A 15802-nucleotide genomic window follows, 5' to 3' on the forward strand; every position below is an offset into this window, starting at 1 on the left:
GTGGTTTTGTCAGAAGTGTGTTCAGCTGATTGGCTGCAGCTCATCAGCTGAAGAAGCATCACAGGAATTCCAGAACATCGATGAAGCTTCTAAACACTGAAGTCACGAAGGTTTGCTTCTGTCTGTAGATCATCAAGATGCATTCGTTCCTGGATTACATCATGGGAGGCTGTCAGATCCAGTTTACTGTAAGAACACACACGGGCACACATGCACGCACACCCGCAACTGTAGCTACTGGATGTTTTTGATGCTTTTCACGACACGTTGATGTATTTTTTTTTAAATAAACGATAAACGAGATTATTTATACTTTCAGTTAAAACTGCAGATTCCAAGAGGAATCTAAATGTCCCCTTTATGAGACGATGTCAGTTCATGTTTAGGATCTGATTAGTTTCTGGTCCAGCTGTGGTAAGAAGTTCTAAAGCTTCTAAAGAACCACATCAGAGGTTATTAAAATGATTTAAATGAACTCTGGATTATCCAGAATTCATTTCAATCATTCCAGACTGGATGAGATTCAGAGGAACCACTTTTGACTATTCTGCTCTTGGTCTGAACTGAACCTTGGTTCCTGATGGTTCTTGTTAGATCAGAATCCACCAGCTAGGCAGCCATGGAGTTTCTCTGTTGTCCATCAGAACCTGGATTCTTTGGTCCACAGAAGCAGCTGACCCAGAATCAGGTTCTAACTGGTTCTAATGCAGAGTTCCAGGTTTGGGTTAGGAGCTGGATCGGCTTGGTTGAAGGGAAGTTTGTTGTGTTCTGGGTTTTAATGATGTCCTGTGATCAGGGGAATCCCTAAGCACCCCCCAGTGGTGTCTTCAGGTGACGGTAGAACAGTCATTAACGACAGCGCTGTGAGTGTGAGGAGTGACGTGTGTCTGATGTGAACACGTGTAAACATGAAGCTACATTCTGGTGCATCTCTGAGTGGTGCTGCTGTGATTTTGAACAGATTCAGAGAGATGTAAGAATCTTTCAGAACATTTGAGGAGACGAGCGATGAGACGGGATAGAGACAGCAGAGTTGAATCGGCGTATCTGAGGAACCTGCAGGTTCAGCGTCAATTTATTTAAATGAAATCATTTCTGAACAGAAAACACAACTCTGTAGGCATTTTAATCTAAACACCTGTGGGTTATAATCTAATCTAATCTAGTCTAATCTAATCTAATCTAATCTAATCTAATCTAATCCAATGATTATAAATGGAGCAACATTTAGAGAAAAATGGAGCTGATTCCCTCTCTTCATCCCTGGAGGTGATCCCAATACTGAGAGGAGGCCCTTCAATCAGCAGACATCCCAAAACCTAAAAGTAGACTGTTTCAGGAATTGCTGAGGATTGGAACCTTTGGCTGAATCGCCTGGATCCCAGAAGATTAGTAACCATACCAACCGCTCTTGGGACAGCCAAAGATTTATTATGGACTGGGACTGTTAAATTACAAGCAGAGCCTCAAACGGCTGCGACCATAGCTGGGCACCGTGGCCTTTTACATCATCTCATGCTCCACGGTCGGAGGTCAGCGGGACATTAGCTACATGCTAACCCAAAACCAACAGAGCTTTTTCGGGCGTTTTTAGCAAGTAAAAGCGGTAGAGTGACTCCATAGTGAAGGCACCTCCGGCCTGCTTAGGAATGAGATCATAATTAGGTAAGCTGACCAAGGATATCAAACTTTGCTGGACCACCGAGGTCAAAGATCCGCGAGTCCGCCGTTGTCGACAGTCACAGCTCTGGGAATGTTGACATGGCTCCCTGCTCCATGTCATGCTCCCAGCTGGAGGCGGGAGTGTCTATTCAACTACCGGCGCTGTGTCGACATGGAGCTAGGAGCCATGTTGATACTCCCAAAGCCAGGACGGTCGACAACGGCGGACTTGCGGATCTTTGATCGCGGTGGAACAGTGAAATCCACACCCCTCCGAGTTGTCATGATTGTACTGTTGAACCTAAAATGTTTTTCAGAACCAGGCTGTAAACATGTTTATTTCTGCTGCGAAAGTGGAATTTTTAACATCGAAGTCAATGAGGATTTGCTCTATTCTGGTGCCAGCCACTAGCTGATGAGGGTGGAACTGCAATTTTAGCCTCTTCCGTGTTAGCTTCATGAAAGTCCCAGGATTGCGGGTGGCCTTGAGGAGGGGCGCACGGCTCGTTTTGCTACAGTGCGTCGTCCATGACTGCAGGGGTGGGGGATGGATGCTTGATCTAGCGGCCCGCCACGCTTACGAAGTGCTGGGGGAACCCCCGTCCTGTGTTTTCTTACTGTTTTAGTTCAGTTTTTAGCATTCACTCCATACGTAATTTAAAATCAAATATTGTCATGAAATCACCGATTTTAATACCTTTATTCAGTTTTACGACATTCTAATGTGGGTCACATAAATGTGTATTTATGTCTAAAACAGGTACCTAAAAAATCTGAGGCTGATTGAACTATAATTGTGTGGTAAAACTCCTGTTGCTGTCTAATTATAACATCTTTACAGGTTATGATTTTTGAGCTAAAAGAGTTAGATTTTTATTAGAAACACAAATGTATTCAGTCAACATTTACACAGTGCTGTTATAGGTTTTTGCACTACTTCTGGTCTGGTTTTTGTTTTCTTCTTTAACCTCAAAATTCTTTTTCTTTACATTTTCACTTCTTCCTTTTTCCCTTAAGTTTTTTATGGGAATGATCCACATCCTCAGCTCCGCTGCTAAACCCAAAACACTTCCCTACAAACAAGACTCAATTTATTCCACTCATCAGATTTTATCTTATTTTTTTATTTAACTGTTGTTTAACCAGGAAATATTCCTGAGATTAAAAATCTCATTTACACAACACACACAGAGAACCGTTCACACATGACAAGAAAACTAAAAGGACATTAAGCAGCAAATCTAACTATAGATGAATCAGTCACAGCAGAGTCAGTACCAGAATTTATGAGCCAATGCTTTTGCATCCAGATGTTTGGATTTCTACATGCAATTGCTGTTTGACCCAGAAGTGTTGGTACAAACAATAACTTCCTTCCTCCTTTCTTTATTCCTTCATTTGTTCAGCGAAATAAAACAGAAGGTTAATCACTGGTTGTTTTTTCTCTGCAGGTCGCCATCGACTTCACGGCGTCTAACGGTGACCCGCGGAACAGCTGCTCTCTTCACTACATCCACCCGTACCAACCTAACGAGTACCTGAAAGCGCTAGTGGCCGTGGGTGAGATCTGCCAGGACTACGACAGGTGGGTTTACACAGCAGCCAATCACATGTCCTTGTTCAGGAGTTCTACCCCCAGGCCTCCCACCTGAGGGTCTCTGAGGCTCTAAAACTCCAAATGTCTTTGAAGAAAAATATGTGAAACAAAATAATAAAATGAATGATTCATCAGGACCAGAACCTGGGCTAGAAGCTCAAATCACCATTGTGTCACATGATTCTGCCTAACTCGACACGATAAGATACTAGACCATGACTCAGTTCCATAATCCCAGTCCCCAACAGGGTTTGTCCCTCATGCTTTATAGGAAATAAATCCTATTTTTTTATTCTGAACTAATGATCAGAAAATAAGTGTTTTATGTTTTTACTCAACAGGAAGTGATGACTTTAACCCTCTCAGGCTCAAAATAACTCCAGAGGGTTAATATTTCAGCACAAACCCGCCTCCTTTTCCTGCTTCTAACTGGAATTTTTTACATCTCCCCTCCAGTGACAAAATGTTCCCAGCGTTCGGATTCGGAGCTCGGATTCCTCCGGACTACAAGGTAATAACCTACTTAAACCTACTCTGCATGCTGCCTCGACATCTTACCTTGATCTTTGTTTAAAAGTGCTTTTCAGTCCATCGGTCTTAGCATGCTCTCCATAATTAATACTTCTCTGGTTTCTGCTCAGGCCCTTGCTTACTTTAGGAATTCTGTAATCCACCAGCCTCTAAAAAAATTAGTCTTGACGCCTCTCTCCATAGCAGCTTCAGACCCATCTCTAAACTTCCGTTCATCTCCAAGATCTTAGAAAAGGTTGTGGCTAAACAACTCACAGCTGCTCTTGATGAACATAACATCTATGATAGTTTCCAGTCAGGTTTTCGTGGAGCTCATTCTACTGAAACAGCTCTTCTTAGGGTCTATAATGACCTTCTGACTCACAGTGATGCAGGGGACTGTTCTGTTCTGGTCCTGCTGGACCTGACTGCAGCCTTTGGCCATCACCTGCTACTGGAGAGGCTGAGAGACGGGGTAGGCCTATCAGGATCTGCTCTGGAGTGGTTCTCCTCTTATCTCTCGGTCCTCCACCACCTCCCTTATCCATGGTATCCCTCAAGGTTCTGTGCTGGGGCCTGTACTCTTCCTCCATCTGCTTCCTCTTCAGCACATCTTGAGCTCCTTCAATGGAATCTCATACCATCTTTACGCAGATGACATCTCCTTTAAGCCCCAAGAGATGTCTAAGCTGCAGCTGTTACACACCTGCTTAGACTCTATTAAAACCTGGATGGCTGGGAGCTTTCTACAGCTGAATGAAGATAAGACTGAGATCCTCATCTGTGCCCTAGACAAGCTGGTTCCCAAAGTTAGAGACTTTCTTGGTCAGCTTTCTTCTCAGACCAACCACTCTGTCAGGTCACCCCCAGCAGGTCCCTGAGGTCCAGTGATCAAAGCCTTCTGGTTGTGCAGTGCACCAGGCTAAAGACCAAAGGTGACAGATCATTTGCTGCTGTGGCCACCAGACTCTATAACTCTCTCCCCCTGAGCCTGAGATCAGTGGACTCAGTGGTCTCCTTCAAAAAGCAGCTGAAAACTCACCTGTTCAAGCTGGCTTTTGCGTGCCCTTCGTCACCACCCTCTCCTTATTCTGTTCTTGTTCCACCTTTCCCGGGATCCATTGATTTACCTCTTTCCTACTCATTTTCTCTCTCCCTTTTCTCCTTTTAAACATATTTTTAATCATTTTAAAAATCTTTTTATACTTAATATTTATGTGTTAGATTCATTTTATTTTTTGAAGCGCCTCCTGATTTTTATCTTGAGAGGCGCTATATAAAAGATCTTCTTCTTCTACTGGACGTGTCTCCTCTCCCAGAATGCAATATGCCCGGAGACACAGTCATCTCTGCTCATCACACCGGGGATCTGGTTCAGTTGCACCTCCCTGACCCATGATGCAATGCAGTGCCAGGAGGACGCTGGCATGAACCTGAACTCATATCATGTAATGATTGATCTGTGATTGGTGATGAAAAGGTGATTCCATGTCTTGGCTGAACCTTCAGTCCGCTACATCCCATCAGACATTATTTCAGTTAGGAACTAAACCCTCATTATGTTTGCTTTAGTAGAGAAGTCACCTGTCTGTTGGTTGTGAGTAAAACTGGGCCAACGCTGGGTGGGACCGACTCCAGAGGACAATTAAAGCATTTTGATTGGAGTGATCTTCAAATGTTCTGATTCTTCTATTGCTGCTTTTTAAATCAAAATTGAACTTTCTCATGTTTGTTCTCTACAGATTTCCCACGACTTTGCTGTGAATTTTAACAAGGAGAACCCGGAATGTGCAGGTAGGACTTCTGGTCTCTGTAGTGACAGACACCTCTCTAACATGAAACGATTCATTCTGTTTGACTTTTCTTAAAGGTGTGACTGACTGAAAAACATCAGAAATGTTTTTCTGATTACATTCGGTCACTCAGCATTTTTCATTTAGTCTGAACATGAAAATCCTACACCTATCTCCTGCACTAGCTTCTGATCATAAAATGATGGTGAAGCTCTAGGATCAGAAATTCCTGACAGATCTACGACACACTGTGAATTAACATTCATGGACTCAACCATTTTGACTCACAACGGGGAAGGCTGTTGTTGGTTTAACATCCAGGAATCAGCAGAGAACGTGATGGCTAGTTTAAGCTAACCGTTAGTGTTAGCAACTCCACCACACAGTAGAAGCTCTTCCAGGCTTGTGGTGCTTGTGGAAATAAAACATCAACATAGGGAGCCTAAGTCATGCCTGTGTTGTCTTGCTTCTGGACCATGGGTCCCCGGAAGAACGAAGAAATGAATGCAAGTCAATGGAGCTAAAAAAGCTATTTTCTAATTCTGCTCGTTATGTGCCATGGATTTCACATATGATGTTCATGAATTTTAAAGATGCATACAATATTTGATACCAAGAACACGCTTATTTTCAAACAGGGGGAAGCGTTATTTTAGGTTTTGTGTGAGAATAAATCCAGGACTACAAATGCACATCACGAAAGTGACGTCATCGAACCAGACACGGAGTAAAACGAAGGGAAAATGGCTGCAAGTTTAGCGAACTTAAAATCCTTCCTTCAGGAGGAAAGAAACACCATAAATCTGGTCATGTGGTAATGCTGTCTGAAGTTCAGCTGTGATGTGGGCAACCTTTAGGTCAGCGTAATGGTGACTTACAAGGCATTCATTCCTACCAGAGACCACTGCAAATGTATTGATTAAACGAGTAAACCACTTCTTTATTGTTTTATAAAGTTTACTGAAATGTAAAAAGTTGTTTCCAGAGTTTTAAATGGGACTTTATTGGCAAGCTTCAGGATTAACCATGTTTAACCACTTCCTCCTTCTCATGGTTGCAGCAGGACTCTTGCAGGACCTTGATTAAGAGGTCAGTCAGCTGGAACATGCTGTCGTTTCTTCTTGTTGGTCTAAAGCTTTTTCGCTTCGTCAACTCTTAAAGGTCATTAATGAGTTCAGAGAAGCTCTTCAGTCTTAATTACTCTGAGAACTTGTCTCTGTGACCTTCAGACACCAAATCACATCAGAGCTGAGTGAATTCCTACTAATATCCAGAGACAAGATGATAGGGAACCAAATTCCTGAGCACTTCTTCTTCTACTTGCTCATACTTTTATCTCTAGGATATCTGTTTTGTGCTTGTTTATTTCAGGCTCTCTTTTTTCCAGACAAGTATTTTAGAGTTTTTCTCAGTGACTTCAGAGGGAACGTTTAGTGTTTAGACTGTTTTCTGCTCTCAGTTGCTTGTCCTTGTGTCTCTGCAGGTATCCAGGGGCTGGTGGAGGCCTACCAGGCCTGTCTACCCAAACTACAACTCTACGGTCCCACCAACATCGCCCCCATCATCCAGAAGGTCGCCAAGTCTGCCTCACAAGAGGTCCACACCAAAGAGGCCATGGTGAGACATGAATGTGTCTACCAGCCAACATCAGACAGAACTTCTTTCAGGATGAATGCAAACAGGAAATGGACAAACTCCAAACAAACAAACACAGATTTAAAGCTTTTTCTCTGTAGAGAACTTGAATGCTGTTTGTAGTTCAGATCAGGAACCACCTCTGTCCACACTGGAAACACGTTTGACTGTCTCTCCTCTTTCATCCTTCCAGCAATACTTCATCCTACTCATCCTGACAGACGGTGTCATCACTGACATGGCTGACACCAGGGAGGCCATTGTCCAGGCCTCTCACCTGCCCATGTCCATCATCATCGTCGGGATTGGGAATGCCGACTTTAGTGATATGCAGATGCTCGACGGCGATGATGGAATCCTGCGGTCTCCTAAAGGAGAACCTGTCCTCCGGGACATTGTCCAGTTTGTCCCCTTCCGCAACTTCAAACATGTGAGTTCAAAGCCTCTTGGACCAGAAAAAAGGTTCTGTGTTGAATGTTTGGAAATGAATCATCCTGAATCCAACTGGAGGTCCTCAGGGCGCAGTTTTAGGTCCTTGTTGTTTTAATAGGAACACTAAAACATTCTTCTGGTTTCGGTTTCTCAGCCAGACTGGAACTTCTTAGTTGCTCAAACTGTTTCAGATGTTGATTTTTATTTGAGGTTCTGTTGGACTCGTGCTGTACACAGACAATTCTACTGTCACAAAGCTTGCTTATCAGGGCCTGAAAAATCTGTAAGTCATTTTCCAAGGAAACATTTTCATTTATATAGAAAAAGTAATGGTATAAAGGTTCCTGGTTTCTGCAGATCTAGGCCAGGCTGTTCTCCTGAGCCTGTTCCTGTTCCTGTTCAGCTTTGTATCTTAGTACTTAATAACTAACCTGCACCTCACATGTTATCCCCTCATTAAAAGGAGTTTATAACAGACTCCTCTTCACCTTCACATCTCGCTGTAGGTCTGATTTATCTCAGCTCATATTTAGCCATTAGCAGCTTGTGGCACTGAGCTGATCAAACCTCTGAGAGAACCAGATGGTGCCTTAATAAACCGTGGTGTTTGAACATAAGTGTGTGTGACCCTGATGTAGTTTGGAAAGTGTTTTAAATCCATGATCAGATCAGAGACTGGACTTATTAAAGAGGCTGGTTCTCTGCCTGTCAGAGGAACCACGTCTGATCTCAGATGGGAAAGTCTTTATTCATCCAGATAAATCTCCCTGGCTTAATGGCTCTGACAGGAAGTGGAGGTCTAGTTTAATCAATTTATTTTCCTCCTGGGTTTAATCTGCATGGTGAATGTTCTGATTTTGGCATCAAAGGGACAAATGTCAATTTGGAGCAAAACAGAATGAGACCCAGACTTCTACACAAAGTCTCAAATGCAAGGCCGTGCAGAGACCTTTGAAGGGGAGGGGGGTGCTCAAAGTTTAAAAAGGGGCACATATAGAGCAAAGTTTTTGAAAACAGATTCATGATCCAAAAAGTTAAAAAATTCAGATAACGAGACCCTTGGTTTCAAACAACACAATGAAAACTAGGAAAAATATTTCATTAATTAGGGTAACATTATTTCATAAACAATTGTTTTAGTTTTTAAAGCTGACTTATGTTACAACCATATTTTTTTCCCCTGATCTGAATCCAAGTTGTTTGATTTTTGATTATCTTCCAATTCTGAGTCCTGTTTTGATACCAGGTGGTGATGCAATACATTAAAAAAGAAGAAAAAATGAAGAAAGTCCCATAGTCATCATCACATACTGGTGATCTCATTGGAGGGGAGTGGTGAGATGCAGCAATGGCTGTGCTAAGGAACTATTTGGTGGTTTTACCCCCAATCCAACCCTTAAAGCTGAGTGTCAAGCAGGGAAGCGTTGGGACCCATTTTTAAAGTCTTTGGTATGTCCCGACAGAGAATCGAACCTGATCTCACAGTCCCAGGGAGGACACCACCACAAGGCCACTGAGCTGGTTCCAAATTGTCCTTCTATCTGTATTTGTATTCAAAACTGACTAAAGACAGCTCATGTAAGAGGTGGTAAAATATGAGTAAAATAAAATAAGTAAAATAAATGCAACCACAGAAAGATATCAAGCGTGATAAACAGCTATGATAGCTCAGATCTTTTCATGTCTGTAGGAAATTCCTGATGCAATTCCATGATCTCTCTCTGAACTTAACACTAGAGCTTTGCTACCAACCTAACAACACCCTTTACAAAATGTAGGAGTGAATACCACCTTCTCTCCTTAAAAGGACACACACACACACACACACACACACACACACACACACACACACACACACACACACACACACACACACACACACACACACACACACACACACACACACACACTGTCATTTCATCCCATTTCCAGAATACTGCACATTCTATGGCCATAACTTTGCTTCATGGTGCTGATCCAGAATATTTACATCATTATTTATTTCTAGTGTTTCATTTCATTTTCATTTCATTTATTTATAAAGCCCCTTCTGCCACCAATGCAGATGCCCAAGGTGCTGAACACAACACAATAAAAACATAAAACCATCAGAATAAAATATAACAATCATAAAACCAGCATAAAATCAATTAAAAGAGGAAAGTAAAAGCAAAAAATAAAATCCAGAAAAAGATTAAGAGGCCGGGGCATCGAAACCGGGTAAAATTTGCTAATCCTGAAAAGCCTTGACAAAAAAATGAGTCTTAAGGCGAGTCTTAAAAACCCCCAATGAGGGTGACTGACGCACCACCAAAGGCAACTGGTCCCAAAGTGCAGATGCCAACACAGAGAACGCACGGTACCCCTGTGACCTGCACTTAGTGCGTGGAACGATCAACAGCTCCCAGCTGGCTGAGCGAAGTGCCCGCGGGGGGCATGTCTATGCAAAAGGATGCCAAGATATGCTGGAGCATATAATACTAACATAATAGCCAACAATAAAAAAAAACATAAGAAAGTAATAAAACATATGCAGTTATGCTCACATTCACTTTTGCCATCTCTTCATGGACGGCATAATATTTATCACATGTTTAACCCTCTTATGACCATAAACATAACTGTTATTTATTTTTTCTGGCTGTGAAATAGTGCCAAAAAGTGCAAAATGTTTGTAACTCTGCTCCTTTTTTCAGAACAACCTCAGGTTTCAGTGTCTGCTTTGTATTTACCATACCATATCATACCATACCATACCATACCATACCATACCATACCATACCATACCATACCATACCACGTTTATTTATATAGCACATTTAAAAACAGCATGACAGCTGACCAAAGTGCTGTGCAGTAAAAATGACAAACCCCAAGATAAAAACAGATAAAAGTCATATAGGAGGTAAGAGGTAAAATCTAAAAAATTGTAAAAGAAACATACAACAATAAAATACAGAGCCACAATATAATGTAAACACACTAAAAACTAGACCATTGAATAAAAGCTAAATGATAGAAGAAGGCCTTCAGTACCGACTTAAATCGACCCAGTTCTGGGGCCTGTCGAACACTAAGGGAGAGCATTCCAGAGTTTAGGAGCATTGAACGCAAAGGCCCGCTCTCCACGAGATTCATACCTCATTTTCGGGACGCACAAAAGCGACTGATCTGCAGATCTCAGGTTCCTGGTTGGAGCATAATGCTTTATCAGTTCTGAAAGATAAGCCGGGGCTTGACCATTCAGAATGTTATAGACAAAGGTCAAAACCTTAAATTGGATGCGGTATTTAACAGGCAGCCAGTGCAAGCGTGCAAAGTCTGCTTTGTATTTTGTATTTATGTTTATCAAAGTCTGTAAAAATGCAGCTTAAATGAAAAAAAAAAATGATTTGAATTTTTTACATTTATTACTAAATAGGAACCTCAAAAGGACTTGGTCAAACTATTTCAAATGAACAGTTTAAACTTTGAACTTTGTTACAAACAGTCAGAAAACAGTGTGAACCCTGCCTCATGTTTATCAGTTTAGTCTTTTTCTATATTCTAAATTTCTGTCTGCAGCCCTGTCTGTAACCACAGGTACTGTAGGTCTATGCTCTGGTTCAGAGAATGGCATGAAGTAAAATAAATATTAGGTGACACAACTGGATGGAAATTTCTACCAGCATTATAATTATTGATATGCCAAATAAAAAGTAATAATAAAAGGTGAAATCTAAACATTTCATGACAAAAAGTCAACTAATAAAATTCTGCACAGATATAAAATTATATTTTCAATTAAATAAATATTTATTGTAAGTATAAATAATGCTGGAATGAAGCTGAATCTTACATTTAGTAGTTGAGTGTTAAAATAAAAACAAGGTGACAGTAATCAGTCCCTCATGCCACCATTTACAGGAACTTCTGGGACACCTGATTAAGGTGGATTTTCTTTGTGACGTTTCCATAACGTTATAAAAGCTGCTGATGCAGATGATCAATTATCTCCTCCGTTTCGTTCTCCGCTCTCCCGTCGCGGTTCGCTCCGTTCCCTGTGATGCTGAAAAGCTGGTTTTCCTCTAATGATTTTCGGAATAACATGAATTACATCATGTAATACCTCTTTGGAAAGCTCATTTAGAATTATTTTAATTCGATCAGCCATTCAGAAGTTATCACGTGGATAATCTCTCGTGTCCTCTTTCTGTCTCAGACATGCTGACTCTGCTCCACACCCACTAACCACAGACTCAAATGCTATTGTAAACAAAAGCTCTGATATTAAAATTCATCCAGCTCACATGATGCAGGCAGAATAAAAATCTCACAGCTAGATGAGCGCAGACTCCTGCCTACAAGCAAAACACCGGTTTTAGTTGTCTCCATGGTGACAGATTTAGAGCAACTGTAGGGACAGCCAATCACACGTTGGCATGAGGCCGCAGAGTTAATCAGTGAGCTTGTGGGCGGGTCTAAGGGTTCAGCTTGAGGAGGCTGCCTCCACATGGTCCTAGTGCCTAACCTGTATCCAAGTATGACACTTTTGGACGGCTAAATCTGACGGAAGACCGAAAAAAGTGCACTTTGGGCACTTCGGACAAAAGGGGCAGTTGCTCAAGCACCCTCTGGCCCCATTAAGCATGAAATGGAGTTATCCTAGTGGCTCCAATAAGAGAAAGAAGCAGCATGCTTCATAAAAGCTTTTATTTTCACTTCTGAAAGTGACGTCGTTTTTTTGATGTAAACATCAAAAGGAAACAGAAAAGGAAAGACAATGGAAAAATGTTTAAAGGGAGGAAAACATAGACCAAAATGGAAAATAGAAAAAAAAAACAAAGGCAAACTCACAGGAGCACTGACAGGAAAAAGAAAGCAGAGCAAATATTGAAAGCGCTCAAAGGGAGAGAAATACAGGAAAAAAGAGGAGGACTAATAAAATGGGAAAATAACTCATGTCAGAAGAGGGGAGTGTTTCACAAATCCAGTTGAAGGTAAGACTGTCGAAAATTTAGTGTAAGGGGCCCCATGTCTGTGTTCGCCTTGGGCCCCCAAATTGCTAAATCCGTCTCTGGCTGCATGTGGTTACATTTGGCTTCGGGAACTCCTGAAATCTGACGTGATCAAAGGATTTCTGTTAACGTGTTGAGGAAAGTCGATTGATGTTTTCTGTTGATCCTCGCCAGGCATCTCCAGCGGCTCTGGCGAAGAGCGTTCTAGCAGAAGTGCCCAACCAGGTGGTTGACTACTACAACAGCAAGGGCATCAAGCCCAAAGTGCCCAGTGAATACCAGTCTTCCAGGCCGTTTGGCCCCTGATGTCCATCATACAGATGTTTCCTGTCTGTGTTCTTTGTTAATGCAGATGTTAAAGGTGCTACACGCTGGATTTTACCTTGACACGAAGAAGCTGTAGACACTCGCTGGTTCTGAGGGACCAGGAGCCGGGCTTTACACCGTTATCTACATGATGTCAGAGTTTATGTTTATGTCAGAGGCAGTAGCGTCCATGCAAAGCAACTTTCTAAGGAGATTTATTTATAGATTTATATAAATAAATAAGCAGGCCCTCGTTGCTCAGTCCGATGTCCCGAGTTGTTTCAGTCTGCACCGAAAAGCAGAAATCGACTTCACCAATCTTTATTTAATTTTTTTAACTTTATTTAACCAGATGAGTCGATTGAGAACTCACTTTTGTTTACAGTGACGATCTAGCCAAGAGGCAGCAGCAACAGACACATAATTAGCTTTACACCAAAGAAAAACAGATGAGATAAAACACAAGATAAAAATGAGATAAAACAGTGAGACATAAAGACAAAGAACTGTTCTCATATGTAATATGTACAAGCAATCTAAACAGACCTAAACAGTTTTTAAGTAGTCAGAAGCAGGAACATTTATCAGAAGGTAGATAATGGAATATAGGCAATGAGCTTCAGTGATTTTTGCAGCTCATTCCAGTCGTTGGAAGTAGCAAACTGGAATGAGGTGCAGCTAAAGTAGGTGCGAGCTTTGGGAATAATCGTAGAGATTAAGTTACTGGAATGTAAATTGCACTGGTTGTTGGAAGTGATGAGTAATGAGCGAATACATGACGTGTTCTACTGATGATTGCTTTGTATATCAATCAAAAAACCGACCCATATTCAAATAAACACAGACGAAATACGAACAAAGTTCCTGCGGTGAAATTCAGCCAATTATGCTCTGAGTTGTTGGTAAAACCTGGACCAGGATGCCATATAAAATCCAAACTATAGCACCTTTAGCATTAGCTGTGCATGCAGGCCAATAGGCAGAGCAGGTAGTGTTTGTGAACAGCCCACTGATCCAAACGCGGCGTCCCTGCAGACAGCATGATAGGCGGGGAAATGCTGGATGAAGGACTGTATACGCCTTCCTCCAGCTCCTGCTGTTTTATAAGAGTAAATTAAGGTTTTGCTAAATTTCGTAAAGTTCGTATCTTGTAAAGCATTTTGAATCTGTCTGATGAACAACAAGCAAGCTCCCTTCAGACACGTCTGCATCCTCTGTTGTTGGATTTTCTAAAGGCAACGCAGATGCATGAACTGTTGTTTTGCATGCAAATCTCCATGCAGGACTTCCTGGTCCCTGTGGTTCCTGTTTGTTGGTAGTGGCTAATTTAAGGTAACCATGTTTACAGCACGCCCAATGATAGGCTGCTCTACTCTCAAGCATGTTCACATGTTCATGAAACTGTGTGAGTAGATTAAAAAGCACAACCTGAGTATTTCTGGAGAAACTTGTAGGTTATGGTGGTAGATTTTGGCCTCTTTGTGACACAACCCCTGTCCGTGTTCGCTGTCATACCTCCAGACTGTTCCTGATGCTAAAGGTTCAGTCCAGATAGACCATAATACACCACTTTCTGTAACCAGCCATTAGAATAAGAGATGAAAATTCTGATGATGCTAAAGTAAACAAAAACTATATTATTGAAAGAATTTATTTTCTCACCTCTTCCTGTTTATAAACTTTGGTGTTTTCTGTTGCTTTGTTTAATTTGACATTACTTTTGGTTTATATTTGTTGTAGGTAAAGATGGAGGACAGGAGTTGGGTCACATGACTTGTGATATCATGCAGTATTGTGTGCAAAACAATAACAAAATGACTCATGATAATAAAGAAGTAGTCAATAGATCTTCTATGTGTCCGAGTGTTTTTAAAGGATGAAGAACATCAGTCGAGTTTAATCTGGAAGACAAACCTCCACCAGCTGCTCCACTCTGACTCTGGTCCAGCATGGAGATGACCCCTCCATTGTGGGCTGGATGTTGGGTTAGCAAGTTTTGGAGCAGTTAGTTAGACTGTGTGTTAGTTGAGTTAGGGGTCGTTTGTTTTCTGACTTTAAAGATACTGGTCAGAGGAAAATTTCCGTTGAATGACGTGTAAAAAAAGTAAAAGTCTAAAAATTATTTCAACTTTTCAAGCTGGATTTTGAGGAAAATCCGTTGTTTTTGAATAGCGCTGCAAAAAAAAAAAAAAAAGACCCAGCTGCTTACGTAATACTAGCTTGTTCCCCCCAGGAAGCTAACGTAAACATTCGGTAGCTCGTTTTTTTCTGTGTTAGCAATACAGCAGAGGACAATGTTTCATCAGAAGAAGAAGAAGAAAATATAATTTCTATAGAGCCTCTCAAGATAAAAATCACGAGGCGCTTCACAAAAACAAAAAGAAAATGTAAAAATATAAAAAAGCATTTAGAATTTTTTTTAAATATATTTAAAATGAGCAAAAATAGGCAATTGGGATTTTAAAGAAAAAATGTTAAGAAAGAGAGAGCATGTCAGAGTCCGATGTAGCTTCTGAAACCTCTTGCCAGTGGGTCAGAATTTTTTCCTGTGGAATACGATGAGGAGAATGGATTGTCGGATAGCCACCCGTAAGCTGGATATCTGTAATCATGGAGAAGCGCCAGTAGCTGCCCTCGTAGGACAGCTACTGGTCCTATGGTTAACCCTAACCCTCTTTCAATAATGTATGCAAAAAACAGTTATTCACTGATTAGGGGGAATTTTGATTTTCTACAGTTATTTATGGCAAAATTGCTAAATAAAGTGAAAAACTGAACCTAGTTTATCTTCATATGGGTGGAAAATGCAGTTACAATTAATTTGCACAATTTACATGCTGAGTCTGACCAGTACCTTTAAAGGAGAATAA

General features: G+C 41.3%; 1 protein-coding gene across 3 annotated transcripts in view; it reads left to right on the top strand.

The window, feature by feature from the left end:
• cpne4a (copine IVa) overlaps window positions 1-13067 on the top strand; it is a 47421-nt gene extending 34354 nt beyond the window's left edge. For all 3 annotated transcript variants that reach the window (XM_070551801.1, XM_070551800.1, XM_015949596.3), the window contains exons 10-16: window positions 129-188; window positions 3114-3247; window positions 3716-3770; window positions 5512-5563; window positions 7046-7179; window positions 7391-7627; window positions 12801-13067. In XM_070551801.1, the coding sequence (XP_070407902.1) occupies window positions 129-188; window positions 3114-3247; window positions 3716-3770; window positions 5512-5563; window positions 7046-7179; window positions 7391-7627; window positions 12801-12932 (804 nt within the window). In that variant the 3' untranslated portion in view covers window positions 12933-13067. The remainder of the gene's footprint in view (window positions 1-128; window positions 189-3113; window positions 3248-3715; window positions 3771-5511; window positions 5564-7045; window positions 7180-7390; window positions 7628-12800) is intronic.
• The last annotated feature ends 2735 nt before the right edge of the window (window positions 13068-15802 follow it).

Source organism: Nothobranchius furzeri, chromosome 5 (genome assembly GCF_043380555.1).
Source record: "Nothobranchius furzeri strain GRZ-AD chromosome 5, NfurGRZ-RIMD1, whole genome shotgun sequence".
Classification (NCBI taxonomy): Eukaryota; Metazoa; Chordata; class Actinopteri; order Cyprinodontiformes; family Nothobranchiidae; genus Nothobranchius; species Nothobranchius furzeri.